The sequence below is a fragment of the Cimex lectularius genome, unplaced genomic scaffold (assembly GCF_000648675.2).
Source record: "Cimex lectularius strain Harlan isolate CLEC.00 unplaced genomic scaffold, Clec_2.1 scaffold44, whole genome shotgun sequence".
Classification (NCBI taxonomy): Eukaryota; Metazoa; Arthropoda; class Insecta; order Hemiptera; family Cimicidae; genus Cimex; species Cimex lectularius.
The window spans coordinates 631,164-653,159 of NW_019392639.1; the positions used below are offsets into that span (position 1 = coordinate 631,164).

The following is a 21,996-nucleotide window of genomic DNA, read 5'->3' on the forward strand; positions in this document are numbered from 1 at the left end:
TAGGTGTATGTATAGCTATGTATAGTTTTTTATTTTTTACTGTACCATACATGACTTACTCATTTAAGATTAAGGCTGCTAAGTCCATCTTAGATGGTCCACGCATTTGTGCATTTTTTTGAAATTAAAATTAAGTCTAGAATCATTTTTAATATTTAATGGCACCATTTATTCTATGGTGTTTTAAAAAGAACTTATTTAAATGCTGCTAGTTGCATTAAAAATGAACTTGTTCAGCATCTTTGCACATTTCATTTTTGTTTCCTATTTGATTTATTTATTACCAACAAATCAGTAAATTTTCTAGATGAATAAAATTAAAATATTTATCCATGTCTGGACTAATGTGACAGTTTTTTCTAACATGTCACAAAGATTAAGTTCAACATGTGATAAGGAGAAAACCTTCTCGGTTTTACGTTTTCCAAGCCGAGATAAAATGTATTTATATTTTAATTCAGCCTTTTTGATTAAGGGTTGGTTTAGAATTGTTTAAATCACTATCAATTGATTTAAAATGAATTGGATAAAATGTGCTATAAGTCCTCTTAGAAGGCATGCTGTCTGCAGTAGAACCCAACTGGTATATTTATTGATTTGTTCCTTTATTTATTGTTAAATTAGTCTAACAATTTATTAATCGAACAATTTAGGTTATTTATTGTCAAAAACAAAGGTTGTTAAACAGCGAGGCAATGATGAAGAAAGAATATCCCAGGCCAAACTTGAATCTGTCCAGCAATAAAGGAATACCCTTGATGGGATGGTTTATACTCGTAAGTATCTTTGATATAATTTTTTTTTAAATTGTGGTTCATAAGATTTTCAAAATTTTTTTTAGCTTGTGCCTGTAGGGACGTTTGCACTAGGGACTTGGCAAGTGAAGCGAAAAAAGTGGAAAGAAAATCTTATCGAAAAGATAACGACGAAAACCAACCAACCTTCCATTCCTCTACCAGCGGAGTAAGAGTTTTTTGAAAATTAATCAATCGTAAACTTTATTTTTGTTCGGTGTTTAGTGACCGTTAGTCAATGATTATTCATAGTTTGTCAGATGCAGTCTGGTGTGACGCAGGTTTTAGAAAAAAAATTTCTTTATCGTGCCAACGTTTCGTTCTTTAATGAGATCATCTTCAGGGCTCAAAGTGTTTGTATGAAAACGCGTAAATCGAGAAATTCTCTTCCACAACTGAGATTTTTGGAACTAATAGCCCAGTCTGAGATCTGCCAAGACTAATAAGACCAAATTTGTACATATCGCACACTTACAAGACGATTAACAAAAGATAATTTTACAGGAGAGACAAACCGTAGTATTCTTTTACTTATGTATTAAGTATACGCCATTACGGTTGTTAGCAATAAAAACTGGCATGGTCCATCAATATTGTTTTTCCAAGACAAGCGAAAACACAAAACTTCAAAAATCTGCCTATACTGCCCCTAAAAAACTACCCCTTTTTGTTTGTGACACTTTTCTTGCATATATTGGCTTTCATTAATTTATTTTATATGCTCTAACGATAATGGTGGTCAATGACTGACTAAGGGTGTTAATTTTTTGTGATTGTAGACAACATACAAACCTAACAAATGAGCATAAATATCCATGTAGTAAGTTTTACTAAGGTTATTTTGGACCCAAATGTTCTTTCTTCATGGAGTCAGGGCTAATTAGTTATCTAAAATACAAAATTAATTATTGATTATTAAAAATTGTGTAATTCAAACATTAAAAAAATCATTGGAACTAAAAATAGTCATTCGGAGATGGTGAGATGTGGTCTGGTGTGACGTAGGTTTTACAAAAAACATTTTTTTAATCTTTATTGGACACTCTCAACACGACACACAAAAATGACACATCTACACGGAAAACAAACACTTTGAACTCTGAAGATGTTCTCAATAAAGATTGAAACGTTGGCATGATAAAGAAAATGTTTTTCTAAAACCTGCGTCACACCAGAGCGCATCTCACCATCTCTGAATAATCATAAACTTATTTATTATTATTTTTAAATTTTATATTGGGTTGTAAAATAAGTTCTTAGCATTTTTCAATAATTCAATTTTATCCTACTTGTATTTGGAAGCAATATTTATTCAGTCTTTATTGTTTAAATTCTCTGAAAAGGATTAAGGTGTTTTTATTGATCAGTTTCGTTCAAGATCTTGTATTTTCACAAGGTGTTTTACTAATCAAAAATTACTGATGTGTATAGTTGACGCTTCAGTAGAAAGCACCGTCCCGAACAGTTTGCTTACTCATTCTGCAGAAATTTAGATTTGGGAGACGTAAAGTGTTCTGTTTGTCCTTCAACAAGCTTTTATTACAAAAAGCCCACACGTAACGATATGAGACATTGAAGACATTTAGCACATCTCGATTTCTTTCTAAAACGCAATATAAATGGCCTATTATTATAACTGGGAATGAAAAATGGGTTTTTACTATCTTCAGAAAAATCCTGGGGAAAATCCAGTGACCAGCCATTAACAATTCCAAAAGCTGGATTACACCCTAGAACATGTTTATATTTGATGAGATTGGCATGTTGTAACAAGAAAACGAAAGAAAGAAGATTTTTTTCTGCGATGGGGGTAAAATGGGGTCTGCTCGAAATGGAGGGGCTCACCAGAAAGCTAGGCGACTCAAGAAATGTACCTTGATGGTACAAGAGCGGAGGAATGAGAGGCTAAATCTTATAATAAAAAGGAATACAATATAAGCAAAATAATATATTTAAAAAAGTTCATCTTGTATGGAACAAACTGAATTTACACTGTACAAAAAGTTCTCGTTTCCTTGTACAACAATATTCATTCAACAATGCAATGTTCAGAGATTAAATTTTAAAAAAATTCAAAATAAACAAATGAAATTAAAAATATATATACATTTAAATATTTAAATTTCTCGGTGACAAAAAAAAAAAAAAAAATCTACATCCTTCTACCAGTAAACTCCTGTCAGGATTAACCCTAACCTTCTTCCTCGGATGTATTTGCCATGATAGTTCCCTCTCTTCCACAGTACAGTTTCCTATTTTAATGGGCAACAGACTAGAGAGTAGCTATCCAACGAGGATAGGTAGGCTATGGTTACAACAGGATGCATGGGACAGACGCTGCGATTGAGCAGAAAAAATGAAAAAGTTGGTTTCCTGATATTTGGCGATTTTCTTATGGTTGCATGGTATCCGAAGACCTTGACGGATTTTGCACCGCAGAAGGGAAAAAGATTCCAGGGTTTTGTTTGATTTTTGTAAATCTCATTGCAGAGTTTGCCAACTAGTTAGGGTTTGATTTTTTTTTTTAAAGTTAGATTTATTTTCAACTTTTCTAATGTACATACTTTGTATAATGTTATTTTATCTTATTTTGTTATTTATAACCAAGCCTTTTCATATACCTCTTATGGACCAGAAGGTATATTTTCAAAGGTTCATTATTCTTGGGAAAATAGTGTGTCTGAATGATATTTGTTTTGTTTGTTTTATCAAACCCTAGACAAACTTCTCCACCGAGCTTCAGGCACCCATAATTATTTTGGGCCTGTTGTCGTATAACCCATGACAATGAATGCTTTAATGAGCTTTTGCCCAATCAAAACCCTCAGTTGTCACACAATTTGATCAATTAAAGTCAGCAGTTGATCAAAATATGACCAACATTGGCCAATCTCAAAGGGATTGTTTTCCACAATTTTACACCAGGATAACACTCACCCTGTATGTGGATTTACAGAAGCTTCAGAAATTGTTGGACTTTGGTTGGGATACGCTACCCCACCCAACGTATTTGCCCTTCAGGCTTTCACTTATTCCAGGCTAAAACACTTGGGAAAATTGTACTTCACTTAAGGAAAAACATATTGAGGAGTTCATCACTCAAAAACCTGAAAAGTTCTAAGAGGATGGAACCACAAAATAGAAAAGGTAGTGGAACAAAATGGTTCATATATTGGTGATTAAATGTGTTTACAAGTACCTGTAATTTTCATAGAATTTACCATAAAAAACACTTCGTTCATATTTTACAGCCTGATATTTAAGATCATGCAGTACTGAAACATTTTCCTTTTAGTTTAGAAATTTTTCAGTTTTTTCCTGTTTTTACTATAATGGGCACTGAAGTGTATTAAATATTTACCAAACGTAGGAAAAATCAAACTTTTTTTTTCATCCATGATACTAAATTACTGATTACCTATTTTAAGGATATAACAACCCTTTGTGGTTCCTGGCCTCCCGAATATATTTTTGACAGAAGTTTGTCATTTGTAGCTGCCTACTTGATGATAGCAATTGGCATCTATGTGTGCACCATCAAGCCACCTAAGCTTAGACATTACAACCTTTCTGCTCTTGCCGAGTTGTCCAACTTTGCACTTCGCCCCCTCCATCCTCACATGACCAGCCCAGCTTAATCTTGATAACTTCATTACTTTTGCAATATTCGCTTCTTTGTACAGATTGTACACATTCGTTCTCTTTGGCATTCATCCCTTTCTTTTAAGGTGTAGAAAATTTTTCCAAGAATTTTCCTTTTGAAGATCAAGAGTTTCTTATTATCTGTCTTGGGCATGGTCTAAGTTTGAGAAGCGTATGTCAGTATTGGGTGGATGAAGGTTTTATGGAGCCTACCGCAGAACATAACCAACTATAAAAAAATTCAAAGAAACTTTAAGCTGTAAGGAAGTAAACAATACGTGGAAATTTAGTGAAATATAACAATGACAAAGTGTAAATTATAAAGATGGGAAGTGGTCCATTTCAAGTAATAGCACACATTTTCTCCCCCTGTTACAAAAAATATTTCATATTAGTGCATCAAAATGCAGTGAATTTTTTATTACGGAAGGGACCTGCCAAGAGTTCATATTATCAAGAAACTTGAATTAACAAGAGTCGAATGTATTTTGAAAGACAAAAATATCTCCTATTAGTAGCTATGATTCTCTTGCTGATCTAGGAGATGCTATTAATGGAGTTAAACTAAAAAAACGAAAACATCCTTTAATCATGGGATTGTGTGTGCTGTGATGTCCTTCAACAACGACATAGCCAATATTTTATGCTTCCTGAGGATGCCAGAACCCCTGATTATTTTTGCTAGGGATATGTTCAATAGGAGGCAGGCTAGAGAGTCACCTTGCCTCAGCCCTGAAATCCGGATCAGGGGGTGTTTGGCGCCTTTCATATCCAGACCATGGATGACACAATATAACACAGACCAACCACTGTGGCTGATAAAATGAGGCCAAACCAATGGAGATAAGCAAGCAGACTGTAGTTGACATATTCATTATTTTCACCAACAATGAATTTGAATTGATTTTAATTTACAAATTTTAATTCATTTCTTGTATGGCCTCTTAGGCTTCGGTGTATGATGTTATAAGCACTTTTAAAATCTATAAAAAGGTGATGTGTGGATTGGAATTCAATACCTCTTTCAAGAATCATTTGAGGGGCGTTGGTGCCGCAACGGTTTAGGCGTTGACACGGTGCTCATCACTGTAAGGTAAAGGCCCCAGGTTCGAATCCAACGGCCGTGCATTCGATCCCGACATACTTACAAATGTTTTTGTTTTTTTCAAAAACAATGGCACTCAGAGGGTTGATATAATCTCTGCTGTTGTGAACCCTCGTAAAAAAAAAAAAAAAAAAAAAAAAAACTTACTGACAGAACATGCAATATTTGGCCCCTTTCATATCCAGATCATGGATGACACAATATAACCCAGACCTACCACTGTAGCTGATAAAATGAGGCAAAACAAATGAAGATAAGCAAGAAGGATCTACTTCAAAATTTTGATTGTTTGTGCATTCTGACAGAATTGTTATCAGGAAGTTAGCTAGAGATTAGCACATTGTTTCAAAAGTGTTTTGCTTTTGGTCTAGTATGATTAAGCATGCCATATACAATTACAAATATGTTCAATACATATACCTACAAATTTTTTTTTTTCCTGTAGCGATAGTGAATTGGAAGGACTTGAGTATAGGAAGGTGATAGTAACTGGTACGTTTGATCACTCTCAGGAAATGTACTTAGGGCCAAGATCTTGTTTGGTGGAGGGTGAGTCTAAATTCAACAACAAACTGGTATCGTCACGATCGAACAATGCTGCTGGATACCTGGTGATAACACCTTTCATCTTATCAGACACAAAGTGAGTTTCTTCAAATTTGACCGTTTGTATGAATTGTTAATGTAACAAATGGAAAACAAGGGAGAAAATTTTAGTAAACCGAGGCTGGGTCCCGTATTCGTTGAAAAATCCTGAAAAGAGGAAGGCTGGTCAGATTCAAGAGGAAGTTACACTCGAAGGCGTTTTGCGGGTGAGTGAACCCCCTCCGTCCTACATGCCATTAAATAAGATGGATGTTAGAGTATGGTTTGCAAGGTGAGCTCTTTTTTTTTATATTTTTTTTTTATTTTTAAATCACTAGTTTTGATGAAAATGAAACATTATTTTATTTAATGTAGGGATGTTGAATTAATGGCAGAAACAGTACAGAGTAGACCTGTTTACATCGATGCCACTGCTGAAAGTACAGTTGATGGAGGTCCCATTGGTGGACAGACAAGGTCATCTTTAAGAAATGAACACTTGTCATACATCTTTACTTGGTATTATTAGAATTATTCAATCATAAATTTAACATTATTAATTTTTTTTTAAATTTTAGGTATGCTTTAAGCGGAGTGACTGCTTATATATGGTATATTAGATTCTTAAAATGATTTTTTAAATGTTGAGATGAAATTAATGTTGCATTATGTAAATGTATATAATGTTTTATTACAATAGAATATTGCATTATTGATTTACTCGTTCTCTATAAAAAATTTAATGCAATTAAATGATATTTGGTTAATTAAAGAATTTATTGTTATGTCTTTGTGTTATTCCAGTTCTTTTCTATGATAGCTTATGAAAATTTCTTTAGGGGGTGTCAAATCGCAAAAATAACTGGAAAGAAGTATGAGCAAAAAAAGCGTAGAAAATTCAAAATATAGAAGAAAGGCAAAATCTTAAAATATGATTAAAGGAATTGGCGGTGTCGTATGCCAAAAATTAGCCGGCTTTGCTCTGTGGAGATGGGTGTGGTTAAATAGTTAAATATTAAATTCACTAGTTTTGTGGTCCACTTGACCAATTAATATCTTACAATTAAAGATATTAATTATAAAGATTTTGCGTATCAAGCCGAAGATCGTGGGTTCGAATCCCGCTCGTGCCATTGTCTTTTTTATCTCAACTGAAACCTTAATTAATTGTTAAATATTAAATTGTAAATGGGCGCCACAATGTTTAATATGTGAAACAGTTAACTGTAAAACAAAAGGTAATAATAAAATAAATAGTTATTGTGAAATTAATCAGCGAGTAAGGCATAAGCTTGTGTCTCTACAACTCAACTGGCTAAATGTGTCTATCTCGCACACTTAATAATTTCATTAGGCCAATTAACTGTATAATTAAAAAATTCTAAGTAAATAGTGCACGATATTTACATATTGAAAAGGACACATTTATTAAAATACAAAACAATTTAATTTTCTATGAGTAATTAAAAAAAAAAAATTGAGAACAACTTTACAGACTAATTTCAATTATTATTCCTTTTATGTAAGGTCTTGGTTGAGATGAAAAAGCTAGTGTCATGAATGGGATTTGAACCCACAATTCAATGCTTATTGTACTTCATCCCTGGCTCCATGTGAAGGCTAGTGTTCTTCTATTGAAGAAACTCATTTTTGAAGTGGGTTGGTCCCAAATTCAGGGTCAATTTGTCCCCATAGGTCAGAAAAAAAGCCCAGAGGCGATGGTGGGAATCGAATCTAGAAAATCTTAGTTCACCTAGTTCTATAAACAGCTGGACAGTTTTAATTCACAAATGAACTGCTGATTGACTTGATGGATCTCTGTTGGATATTTAAAATGAGGGGCGAATTATTTTATGTTATATTATTGTTGATCATATTAAACATTCTTTGACCATTAGGGTCGCTAAAAAAAAAAAAAATTCTTTTATACCATCAGCAGTTCTCAAAATTTTTCCGTTTCCGGCGCCCTTAATATATCAGAAATTTTCTGAGGCGCCACAAGTCAAAAAATAACCTACTCGACATGAACTTTATGATAATACTACAATTTTATTTAATAAATAATTGAAACACAAAAACATGTGAAATTGAAAAATTGCCTTTTGAAAAGCAATTAAGCACCCAATAGCTAAAATATAAATGGAATATTTTTTTAGGGCAATAATATAAAATACACAATTGCAGGGTCTCATTATCCATTTTGAGTGGATGGCTACCAGGGTCTAGTTTTTAAGATTTTATAAAAGGGTATTTTCAGGTTTTTTATAAATATAAAAATAAAATTTTTTATAGAAAATTTTTGCAGCACTCCAGGGAGCCACAGCACAGTTTGGTAATCTTTGCTATACATGTTTTTAGTTTAAACATTCTTGGCAATGTTGGGATTGAGTCGATCTTCAAGGAAATTTGAGATCGCTTGTAAAAAACATAAATATGTCAATCTAGACATATTTCAGACTGTTTTGCCCTGATGATGACATTAAAATAGGTCAAAAGCTTGGCAGTAACCTGAATTTGCTTTCTTCTTCACGACCATACCTTGATCCAGAGTGTTCGTTCTTATATTTACTTAGTGATATAATTATTTTTATATTGTGTTTAACTTGTTTTTTGCCTTGTGATATTAGGCTTCTCAACCTGTTTTTTGTAATAAATGCTGAGGTAAGTAGGAAATGGAACTTTTGGCTCAACACCAAATAGGAAATAACCTTAACATTTTTCAAGGAAAGTAAGGAAAACGACAATCTAAACGGCTCACTGTTTTATTTAGTTTAACTATATATACACACTCATATATTTTTTTTTTGTAAAATAAAACATATCTTTAAAAACAATATTAACAAGTAGTACAGGTATGTAGGATACCCATAAATAAAAATGCGATAAACAATACATCTGTGCTTATCAGTAAAGTTACACAATAAATAATAATTTCCTTGAGGTTTACAACACCCCGTTCTATCATTTGGGTGTTCAAAGGTAGATAAATTATTACAGCTGCCACTAAAATAATTTAGATTCTTAAAATTATTTTAAAAATGAGAATCACATATTCAAGGCACTTATATTCCAATTCTAACCAATTTAACTAATTACTATTTGATCACAATTGCAGTTTGAATGTTTTTGCAACACACAAGAAGCGCCTTGAGTGATTTAAGCTACTCAGGTTTACCATAGACACATCAGGCATTGCTTTGGTGAGTTTGATCAAGACAGACTTTATCTATCACTTCTTGTGTCTGTTACAATTATTAAATAATATATATAAAAAAATGGCTGAGAATACTGTTTGTGAAATACTATCATACCTAAATATACACAAAATCATTCATACTAATTACTTACATGTTTCACACTTACATGCATACGCTGAGTATTGGTTGTTCATAGATTCTAAGGAGCCTTATAGACCCACTACATTAATTATTTACACATTCTATTACAAACAATCTCAACGAGTTTGTTTTCGTATTTTAAAAGATAAAATTTCTCTTCAGTTCGAGCGTAATAGAAACCCGGTCTGCCAGTCCTGGGTCTGTTAAGTTATCACCGCATATTCATCATAATTTTCTCTAAAGACGTTCAGATATTTACAAGTGAGTGATTATCATCTCGTCGTCAATATCATCCTTTTCGTCATCGGTTTCTTCAACGACAGGTACTGGAGGAACAATTTTGTTATCGATCTGAGCTTCAGCCGCCTTCTTCATCCTCTGCTTCTTCCTCTTGTGGAGGATCTCAACTATGCAGTAGCCGATCGAACCGATTATGAGAACGGTGAGCATCACGTGCAGTTTCATCCTGGCGCACAAATGAGTGCTGTAAGCGTATGCAACGACGAAACCGGCACTTTCCCACAGCCTGTAGTTACTGAAAGCGGCTTCCTTGTTTCTTCTAAACAGCGTACCATAAAGACCTGCAACAACAATTAATCAATTAATATTTTCATAAACTTAATGTAAGAAATAGAATGAACAAAGAATTGAAAACTTTTAAGGAAAATGTAATATTTAAGCATAATATAAATGAAACAGTCAGAAATTTATGTCTTTTATATATATTAACAAAAATAAGATTAAAAATATATTTTTCATTAAACTTTGTCATTACGTGAACTTTATAGAGATTAGGACCATCAACACTTTGAAAGAGAAGCTTGTGGGTCAAAAGTGACCTCTCCTCAACATTTTTGGTCCTCCGGGCCGGATTTCATTCTTTAATTTTTTTGTCTTTTACTTGTTTTTGCCTTTCTTTTTGAACTCCATAACTTCTCACTAGACTTGAAATATTTTTGGCCTAATGAAAAGATAGCCGATACTCATGTCTCCTAGAGATAACACAAACAGGATTTTTGAATTTAAACAAAATTTCCAGTCCTAAGCACCAACAGGAGTGGGAAAAGGGAAAAAACCAAAATAAAGGAAGATACAATCTTTGGGCACACCGATGGATCTAGTACTTAATTAAATACAACGGGAAGGAGTATTTGGCCCCAAAACCATTCAGACCCCAAGGGCATATCCACCAGTAACTTTAAAATTAAAATGCTTGCAATTAGGGATGCGCTCAATTCAATTTGAACAGTGGTATAAAAGCAGACATAACCACGAAAGAGAGTATTAAATTCGAATATCATCAGCTTGTGAATGGTGCTGTACAAAACCTAACTAAACATGCTAGGTGTGAAAAACAGAATCAGTCTCTACTGCAGGACATACATGAGTAAGAAGCGAATGGCCTTGCAAGGAAAGGGGCTGCTACATCGTTGATAAGTCCTGAGGCCTTTTATGGTTTATGGATTCATCGCATCAACGAATATCTTAGGAAAAGAAAAAAAAAAAACATGGCGAAAGTGTGACAAAGTGAAACACAAACAATCCAAAAACCTTCATACTAGATTTGAAAGGAAAGTACTGAATGCATAAAAGGAAGAAAGAGATTCATAATTCTAACTGGATTCGAAAGTATAAAAACTACGAATTAAGAAACAATTACGAACAAAATATGACGAGAACACACAGACCAGGGCGTTTTGAGGATAGAATAAACTCACTCGGGCCGAAACAAATTCAAGTTTATGCTAAACCTGCAAAGGGCAACTGTATTTCTGGTCTGACGGTTGAAAGATATCCCGACGAATATTAGACTGTGAAAGCCTTGTCATACAAGGAAATCGGCAAATTTAAAATTTCGGTGTATTAATTGGGTTTGAACATATTCCGACTGATGGAGCAGGAAGCTTGCCATTTAAAACAGGCATTTGTTCTCGTTATTTCAGAAAGCCTACTTTTTGAAACTGGTGACGGCCGTTTTTTCGAGTTGAACCTTGACGGCAAAGTACCCGGAAAACATGTCACGTCCAGGGGAGCCTGTTGCTAAGTATCGGGTGAACATGTTTGGAACGTTTCGGTGTGCTGGGTTGAACAGATAATAGTTTCAATTTCAATTGTCGTTTCTGTTCAATCGTTTAAGATCACCTTGGTTTGCTCATCCTTGCTGGTATGATACTATCCTGAACTGACAAATATTGAATAAGCTAAAGTAGAAATGTGGGATTTTCTCCGTAGAGTGATGAACCTGTAGCTTGTTCGCTTCCGGCCATTTTGGTCTGTCAGATGATTTTTTTTCTATGCATTGTGATGGGTCTTTTAACGCACCCAAACCAGCAAATTTTGGGATTTCTCAGTAGGGGGTGATGACCATTTGTTTTAAGTTCGTCATTACCGAGGTACAAAAAAAATCGGAAACGACCAAATTCAAATAGTTTTCCTTAAAAATTTTAGTTCAGTGCTGAATAAACCCACCACTGAAAATGACACAAAAATCGCACCTGACTGACAAAAACAGGACAGACAGATCAAATTCATCGTAGATACCCAATCTTCTGTTAGGTTGCCACGTTTATCGAGCTCCTTGTTGTTATACACGAAGGGGAAAACTGTTTCTCAATGTAAATGTTCATTTTTTCATGTTAAAAGTTTGCAAAATGTGAAGAGGTCAACAGTCTAATTTAAGGCAAAATGCGTTTAACTGAGAAAACCAGCGAGAACAGGCGCCTCTTCATTTCATTTCATGACTGAACACGGCGATTCCAAAGTGTACCACACATACCAAATCGATCGAACTAAAGAATAAATGGGTGATCGAAGCCACGGTAGCTCAAGTGGTTAGAAAAGCAGCGGCGTATTGAGCCGAAGGTCGTGGGTTCGAATCCCGCCCGTGACCCAAATTTTTCATTTCGAAAAAATTGTGTATAATGAAGAATAACTTGATAAAAATAATAATTTTTGGTAAAGAATAAATATTAAAAATTCGTAGAAGAAAGATATTTATGATATGAATATGATAAGGATAGGGATAAAAAAGGCGGCCACAAGCAGCATTCTGCACCTCGACCTGAGAAGATCTAATGGGCTTCCCTGTTTTTTATAACTAACTGGCCAACTTCAGGTTGTTAATCAACCTCCATAGCCTCCTAGCAGCTCCTAAATGTAGGATCTTTTTTTCCTGTCCTAGTTGCAGTACCTGCACCTACACAAACCTACACAGAAACATAGAAGGCGTTCTCCTCCTCTTCCTGGCAGTATCTGCATCTGCAAAGTGTTTCTTCTGCGCATTCCTATCCGGTGCATGTGCCTCCTTATGTGGTAGTGCCCTGTTAGGAGTCCAACCAGAATCCTAGTTCGGTTGCGGTTGCCTTCCAGTAATTCCTTTTTAAGTTTTGCGGATGGCCCTCCTGTATCTCTTCATTAAAGATCCATTTTATAATGCACCTCTTTTGTGGCAGTATGCTAAGCGACAGGGGTTCAGGACCTAGAGAGTCCATGTTGGCCCACTCTTTCGCACCTTTTCGTTGCCTCTATACCCAGAGTGACCAGGGACCATGCCAGGGTCAGGTCATTAGTGTCACTGACTTCCGTGAGAGCTTCCATGCAGTTCCAAACACTCTTTGCCTTCATCTCGCATGAGGCTAGGGCCTTTAGAACTGCCTGACTGTCCGACAAAATGGCTATCTTCCGGGAATGCATTCCTAGCCTTTTATTTCACTGGCGCAGTGATGATTGATGATCGCTATGATTTCAGAAAATTGTTTACCGTCAGTTCTGTCTTTAGATTCATCCCGGAGATTCCAGCTCCCGTACCCTTGTCGGTTCTGACTATGATACTTTTTCGTCAAGGTTTTGCTTAGTACTTCTAGTGGTTGAGTACAAACGCATTGAATATGACAAAATCAGGCAGGTAGGCAGATCACAATGAATGAAATCGATCAAGAGAGAATTATTTTTCGAAATTCAAGAAGTATGATGGGAAGTGTAGACAGAACAGGATGATCAGAGACAATCACGCTAAAGAAACGAAATAATCCTTTTGAAACCGTGCCATTTGAGTGGTTAAATAAACTCTGTGATTGCCATGGTTTGAAATTGCAGTAAAGAGCAAGATGTTCTCTTCCGAAATTCCTCGTGCACAAAGTGAAACTCATTATAAGAAGATGGATTATTCTGAGATGATCTGTTCCTACGTAACAAACTGCAGGGATTTTGCTAACCTCGTGCGATTTGTTTCCGGCGTGGTTAGGGCAATTAAAAAAAGCGAAGAATTATAGAAAAAGATTTAGTAGATATAAACAAGCATAAATCTCTCGTTATGAGTTAATTTGATACCACGCCCAAGGCGTTCAAATAAAATATGAACCGTCAGGTCGATAATCGAGCAAGCTTTTTCCCCTGTTGTATCGAGGTTGCGAGAACACCCGGCTTATGATCGATTGCTTGGCAGAATGAGGAGAAAAAATAAGTAAAATTGAAATTGACCGAACCATCCACACCGAAAGGTCAACATCCACATGGATGCGTTTTTGAAAATGAATCCCTTTCGTAATATATCCGGCAATTTATTTTCCCGTTGAGTTTAATAACAAAGTTCAAGGCGGCTTCCACCTCGAGGGACGTTCAACTGAAAAGAAAAGAATTATCTGCTGGAGAAGTCCTTATTTCTTGTATTGCATCATACAAAGGCTTTTTTTAAAAATAAATTTGTATTAAAACGGATTAATCATTGAAAAGAAAAGAATGTTTTTATGTTTTATTTTACTTTACTGATGCCTAAACAAAAATGGCAATAGCGCAGATTCATAGAAACAAAAGGTAACGTTCTAAAATATTGTAAAAAATATTAAAAAGTCATAGTAGATCATGAAGTACTCATGAAAAATCGATATTTGTAATTAGTTATCCATAAGAAGCACATCACACACAGCAAGTCCTTGACTTTTACCTCACAAAATATCTTATATTTTCCGTATTGTAATTGGAATGGAATGGATTCGGGCTTCAGACAAAGGATACCAGGAAGGAGTCGGTGTGCCATTTTACTGGTGTACCATGGCCAGGAAGAGTCAAAAGCAACTTATTCTATATAACTCTTTCAAAAAACCAACCTATTAGTAATAGTGGATGGTGTTAGTAGTGAGTTGTAGTTGTTGATACATACTACTAATAATACTACATTAAGTCTATCAAAGACAAACAAACCAGCATACATTTCCATGCCATTTATTCAAGGCCTATCACATAAATTAAACACATTTCTCTCGTCCGATAACTTCAAAATAGCTTTCAAAAATTATAAAACAATCCAAACACTTTTTTCCAAAATTAAAGATCCCACACCAACAAATAAATCTGAAGTAATCTACAAGATCAACTGTTTAAACTGTCCGGCAACTTACATCGGTCTTACATCCCAATATCTGGACAAGAGAGTAAAGCAACATATTTATGATTGCAAAAAACCCAAGTAAAATCCTACAGCACTCGCTACCCACCATTTTGAACACCAACACAATTTCGACTTCAAAAATCCAAAAATATTACATACAGAACAAAACATAAACGTAATTTCTTAGAAATGGTTTACATCAACAGAGATAAACAGCATCAATTACAGAACAGATACGTGTAAACTCAGACGCAGCTACGACAATATCATTAATCAAGTTCAATATAGATAACATACATATATCATTACATTACATTCCACACATCAAATATTTTTCATATGGTATAATTTTTTCCTTTCTATATAATCCTGAAAGGATAATCTGGCCGAATTACATTGTTTCCCTTTGTCGGCTCTTTTCACCTCAAAGAAGTCGACGCCTTACACAAAATTGTCTTTTATATACCGACTTCCTTCCCCACCCCTTCAAAATCCAACGTATATAAACATAAAACAGCAACGTACATAAAGACAAACATTTTGAGTGAGTAGAAATACTTCGATTGAATATAAAACATATATTTTGCATTGTATAAATTCACTTTTCCACATCCTAAATGTAAACAATGTTTGTAAATCCCAGGCCCTGAAGATGATCTCAATAAAGTTCGAAACGTTGGCACGATAAAGAAAATGTTTTTCTGAAACCTACATCACACCAGACCGCATCTCACGATTTTGAATAATTATCGATTAACGGCCACTAATCACCACACACGTTAGCTAGGCATTTTTTCAATTCGATCGATTTTGATGAGTGGGAACTTGTATAATTCTTCACATTTACACGAATCTTCCGCTATACCGGATCATTTAACTGATCCCTGCAATTTTTTGGTATTAGATATTGACTCTGTTTCTATTGAAAGAAAGTTTATTCGGAAAATCTTTAAACAGCGGAGAAAATGTCTGAAAACAATGAACAAGTAATCACGTAACTAATTCATACGGTTTACCCAGTCCACCTACGAAAGGGAAAATTAATCCCAAATTTAATGGTTAAATTGTAAAACCAAAAAACCACTGTTCTCCCGGAATTTAAACAGTACCTAAAGCATATTTTCTTGGTACGTGAAAGACTTCTAAAACCATCATGTTACTAAAGCTCGTAAGAACCTTGTGGGCCCCATTAACTACCATCAGTTTAGTTAGTGCCGTAAATAAAATATTCGAAAAGGAAAAAAGAAATCCGCAGAATTAGGAACCTCCAGGGGATACTGCTTGGTGAACAGTTCGGCTTCAGGTCTTTCTTTCGACTCATGCCCAACTATGCAGTCTGGTCGACCGCACTACATGGAATTTCAGTAGTAAAAAGCTTACTGGTGTCATGTTTCTTGACATAAGTAAAGCATTTGTGGCTTAATGTATAATATGATAAACATGGTTTACCACAGAATATAGACATCTCAGCCAGTTATAACAGTGGAATTGATGTGTCCCACAGGGTTATTTCTTAGGGCCCACGCTATTTCTAATTTATATCAATGATTTGTTGAAAACTAATAAATTCTGTAAGTCTGCGGGGTCTATGACCCTTTGGCTTTAAGTTTGAATTGATGATTTCAAAACGAATCCGACGGATTAAAATAGGTAAATAGGCAGATCAAAATGATAGGAAAAGGAGAAACTAAAATTGGATCTCGGGTGAAGACGGGCCAAATAAGTGACCAAGTGCCGGTTCAGCTATAACGAACTATCAGTGCTAAGCAAAACTATTTTAGGGTTGATACTGGATGTTGTTCTGCGAGTAGGTGAACTCAAGCTGAACCGGCCCTGAGTCACAATTGGGTCGCGGGTTAAGACGGAAAAGTGTGTGAGACTGCACAAACCCACCGCTGAAGATGGCATAATGCCGAATCGCATCTGACAGACCAAAACAGGATAGGCAGATCAAAATCCTCGTAGTTGGCCAAATCTTCTGCTTAGCTTTTACTATATCTTAAGCCATAGGTGTGAATTAAAAATCATTCCATTGTCTAATCAAGCTCCTTGATGTTGATGTACGGGGGAGGATATTTCTGCGTAAAATGGAACTTCTTTTTATGTTATAAGTTTATAAAACAGATGGCGTTTAACTGATAAAATAGCGAGAGTAGACCAGGGTGATTTGTCGATAAATGTTTAATAGTTTGCTCACCGTTGACTTGAGTCTGCCAGACGGCGTCGCCGACACCCCAGAGTCCCGAGATGGCGAAGAAGACGAGCGGCGATGCCGGGTGTGGCCTCCAGTAGAGCAGAATGATGACGAGACCAGCGTGGACCAAGGCACCCAGCGCCATGATCGGGAATCTTCCGATGTACTTCATGAGAGTCCCGAAGACCAAGGAGCATATGGCGTTCACCACACCGAAGCATATCATAACGTAACCGACGTTTGGAACTCCCAGAGCGCAAGAGACATACGCCTGAAAAAAAAAAAAAAATCATTTCATTCATCCGTTTAAAAGTTCAACATTCGAACCAAGCCGGCAGACTCGGAACTTGTCGAACGTTGACAAAGGTCGGAGTCCTGGAATAAAATGTGTCGGATAAAAAATAATATAGGTTGTCCCGAGGCGATAAAAACCACACTGGGACAAGGCCGAACGGAGGAAGATGTTACCGGTCAGATTCCTGCACTATAAACAAATCCGTGGAGAAAATACGAGAACCCGGGAGGTTTATGGGTCCTCCCCTCGCCTGTCAGAATAAATCCCATTGTAAAAAGTCAAAGCTTCATCTCTTTCGTAAATCTTCCGGGAATCCCTTGAGGATGAATATGAAGGGTTCGATTCTTCGATCAAATCCGGCAATAAGTGAAAACATTAACGACAACTAATGGAAATAGAAAACTGCCTTCATAAATACCGATCAGACTTAAATATGTGGAAATAATGACTTTCATAAATATGTAGTCAAAAGCTAATAAAGAGAATTTTTTCCCGGCCGGGTAGCCACTAGGGCTATTGCTACCTCCTGACGTTTTGTCTCAAATTTGTTTTATTACCGAATTTTTAATGTTTAACCCTTCCACACATGATTAAAATACCCTAAGTCAATTAAAATACACGTTTATTATATTTAAAAGATTATCCAAGTTAAGATTGGCGGGTTTCAAGAGTTTTCATTATACTGCTGAAATCCCCCCCACTAAAGTTCAACTTTTGTTCATTCACGCTAATAAATTCATTCACACACAATAAAAATCAGGCATTCACTATGCTAAGTTAATCTAATTGGTTCGACAGATATTTGATATTCCGTACAGACCGTATATACTCTTAACAACTCACGCAAATAAATACACACAGGGTTTTTGATATTAGGCCAGTGATTACCCCTATCTTAATGCCCACATATATAAAACTAAATAACCCAGATTGGTGTGTTTGCTGGGTACTCGATGTTTCAACACAAACACACCCAAACTACAACTCTCACGCTAATAAATACATTCACACACAATAAAAATCACGCATTTGCTATCCTAAGTTAACCTAATTGGTTCGACAGATATTCGATATTCCGTACAGACCGTATATACTCTTAACAACTCACGCAAATAAATACACACAGGGTTTTTGATATTAGGCCAGTGATTACCCCTATCTTAATGCGCACATATATAAAACTAAATAACCCAGATTGGTGTGTTTGTTGGGTACTCGATATTCCAACACAAACTATAACTTTCACGCTAATAAATGCATTCACTAAAATTAAGCATATTATTTCAACTTTTTATGAAAGTGCCTTAGAAGTTTTAATCTGCAGGCAGGCCACACTTTGATGTGAATTATTGTTAAATATTATGCTCAAATTTTTTAAATTGATTTGTTTACTTAAACACTCCAGATAAAACTTGATTCTGTTAACCTGTTGCCGACATTGTTGGCTCAAGGTTTTTTTTTTAAATTGTACAAAGCCGTCTTTGTTTCAAAAATGACTCTTATCTAATAAGCCAGTTCATTTATCAACCGAGAATTTCGTTAATTGTTAAATTAGATTATTATCGCGGTACGAACGTATAAGCGAGAAGGGGTAATTAACTTGAACCAAGTCACATTCTTCAAGGATCTATTTTAATGACTTAAAATTTAAATAATTTCCTTTGCCGCGTGTTTTTTGTTTGTTTTCAAGCAATTTCCGGCTTATCAGTCAAAGACAATTTGCAAAATTCCTGGTAGATTACCTTCATAGAAAAGACCATTAGCGGGCACGCGTTTAAAAAAACAACTCTTATTTAGGTTTTCTTTTTGTTAGAAAAATCTTGCAAATAACACGTATTGAATGGATACTGCATGCAGACTTAGTACTTTCCTAGTTCTCTAGTTCAGTGCAAACTCTATCTTTCTCCTAAGGAGTGCTAGGTCATTGACTTTGCTACAGTTCCTTTCCCAGGTTGCCACCATTATCAGACACTTCACATTCGAAGATGATATGGATTGGCTGTTTTTCCTCCTCATTGTATAATCTACTAATGTGGTCATCACTAAATAAACCCATGTAATGTACATGTTTTGCCAGATGCTAGTGTTGGTTAGGGTAGTTTTAAGACAAGCTTATTTGTGCTAAGAACCTCTAGAGTTTATCCAATTCTCATTTTGTATTTTTTGAATCCATTCTGTGATGGAGGATTCTGTGTCTGTTTTTTGTTATTCCAAGTTCAGGGCTTATATTTGGTCTTACAGATCCTTCTCTGGCCAGTGCATCTACTTTTTCATTACCCAAAATTCTCTTATTTCTTGGGACACAATATATTGTATTATCAAGTTGTTCTGTTGCCCCAAGTTTTGGAGGTTTTTGTTATTATCTAACTAATTTTGATGTGATTTTTTACATCTTAACAGCTGCCCAAACTCAGCTCTTATGAAGACTTTTTTTGTCAGTATAAGGTCTTTTAAGATTTTCTAAGGCAAAATAGGGACAGGGATAAAAGAGGCGGCGACAAGGTCTACTGCACCTCTGAATAGATCTATTGTGCTCCTCGGTTATTTATTTTTATTGGCCAGCTTCAGACTACACAGCTTTTCCATCGGTTCCTTGGTGTAGGATCTTGCTTGTGATTTTTCTTGTCTTAGTTGCAAGAACCTGCACCTACATAGACCTTCACAGAAACAGAAAATGTCTTCTGCGGTCTCCTCCTCTTCCTGGAAGTATCTGCACAGTGTTTCTTCTATCTGTACTCCTATCCGGTGCATGTGCTTTCTTAACTTGCAGTACCCTGTCAGGAGTCCAACCAGAATCCTGGTTCGGCTGCGGTTGCCTTTCAGTAATTCTTTTGTAAGTTTGGCGAATGGTCCTTCTTTGAATCTCTTCGCGTGCCTCATACCTGCGGAATTGTTCCACCATGTTTTGGATTCATTAAGGATCGATTTTAAGATGTATGCTCTTTTGTGGCGGATGCTAAACCGCAGTAGGTTTCGGGATCCAGAGAGACTCCCTTTGTGGCCAACATGTCAAACTTTTGCAGTGCCTCCTTATGTTGCAGTGCCCTGTCAGGAGTCCAACCAGAATCCTGGTTCGGTTGCGGTTGCCTTCCAATAATTCTTTTGTAAATTTTGCGAATGGTCCTTGGAATCTCCGCGTGCCACATGCCTGTGGTATTGTTCCACCAGGTTGGTCTTATTAAGGATCCATTCTAAGATGTATCCTCTTTTTGGCAGGCTGCTAGGCTTGTGGGTCCATAGAGTCCATGTTGGGTCCCTTTTTGGCCAACATGTCAACCTTTTCGTTTCCTCTATGTCCCGAATGTCTGACACCCATGGTCAGGTCATTAGTGCCACTGAATTCCGTCACAGCCTCCATGCAGTTTCAAACATCTCTTTGCCTTCGCCTCGCACGTGGCTAAGGCCCTGAGAGCTGCCTGACTGTCAGGGAAAATGGCTATCTTCCGGGAATGTATTCCTAGCCTTTTTATTTCTCAGACACACGGTTCAATCGCTATGATTTCAGCCTGGAAAACTGTAGCGTACTTGCCTAGGTTTACGTCAGTTCGGTTCATCGCAAAGACCCCAGCTCACGAACCCTTGTCGGTTTTAGAGCCGTCAGTATACCAGTAGGAATTTGCCTTTAGTGGTGTTCCTTTGGCCCATTCTTCCCAGACATAATAGGTGACATGTATTTCAGCTTGAAAGACCGAAATGTACTTTCCTGATGAGTTTGATTGCTCATATTTTAAGCTTATAATCGAATGGCACTAGTAATTAATGTTCCATAGAGTGCAGTTAATTTTTATTCAACAATAGACTGTTAATGTATTTTAGTAAAAAAATTCTATTAATAATTAATTACTATTATTACTGCTAGGTTCGATTAAGTAAAATAAAAAATAGTGTTAATTGATTTCTTTGGTAGATCATTTGAGACGAATTGATTGAGATATCACAGACAGCTGCTTCGCAATTCAATATATTTTTCCAACCCTTTAGTCTTTTTCCTAGTCTATTGTTCATATTTTTTAAACGTTAGGAAATCCCTAACGATGTTATGAATATATGGGAAAGTCGTACAGTCAAGGTGAAGCTTTCTTGATTTTGCCAAATAGACTCCTTCATTGTACGAAGTCACGTTTTGAACATAATTGATCAACACTTTGAACACGAGTCTTCTTTTCAAAGCTAAAAAGAGGTCAATTTTTTAAGTTCACCGTTGCAATTTGAAAGCGAGAATTTAATTCAGAGAGCTTAATGTAGTTTTTTTGATATTTATTATAGAATATTATTTGACGGTTCAAATCTCCTGTTAAAGGCATTGAGCCTTCCAATTGAAAAGTACGTTTGTGGGAAAGTTTAATTTCCGTTATCACGGTGAGAACCCATTGTATATTGGAAGGGGGGGTTAATTTATCACAATTACATCTGACGACAGGCAATTACCTCGGGAGCGGGCCAGGGGGACAAATTGTTCTGGAAATTGTTTTATACAATTCACCTGTGTAAAATCAGCGCCGATGAAGGCCTGCTCCATCCCGATCCAGACGGTGATCGGAATCAGCAGCTGTTGGTATGGCTTCTTGAGATGGTTGGCGGTCGCGGAGAGTAGCTGGATTCCGCTCAGTTCCGCCGAGTCCGTCCTTCTTTGCTTCTCACCGTACCTGGACAGAAG

General features: G+C 36.0%; 2 protein-coding genes across 2 annotated transcripts in view; one reads left to right on the top strand and one right to left on the bottom strand.

Moving 5' to 3' along the window:
• The first annotated feature begins 409 nt into the window (after positions 1-409).
• Positions 410-6,911, top strand: LOC106665609 (surfeit locus protein 1). Its single transcript, XM_014392113.2, has 7 exons — positions 410-583; positions 654-776; positions 842-963; positions 5,987-6,184; positions 6,245-6,418; positions 6,502-6,645; positions 6,705-6,911. The coding sequence occupies exons 1-7, from the start codon at positions 518-520 to the stop codon at positions 6,757-6,759; spliced, it is 882 nt and encodes a 293-aa protein (XP_014247599.1). The 5' UTR covers positions 410-517; the 3' UTR covers positions 6,760-6,911.
• A 2,451-nt stretch (positions 6,912-9,362) lies between these two features.
• LOC106663438 (UNC93-like protein) overlaps positions 9,363-21,996 on the bottom strand; it is a 99,306-nt gene continuing 86,672 nt past the window's right edge. Inside the window, exons 5-7 of the mRNA XM_014388267.2 lie at positions 21,823-21,985; positions 17,048-17,315; positions 9,363-10,045 (exon numbers count right to left, since the gene is read on the bottom strand). Of these exons, the coding sequence (XP_014243753.1) occupies positions 9,720-10,045; positions 17,048-17,315; positions 21,823-21,985 (757 nt within the window). The 3' untranslated portion in view covers positions 9,363-9,719. The remainder of the gene's footprint in view (positions 10,046-17,047; positions 17,316-21,822; positions 21,986-21,996) is intronic.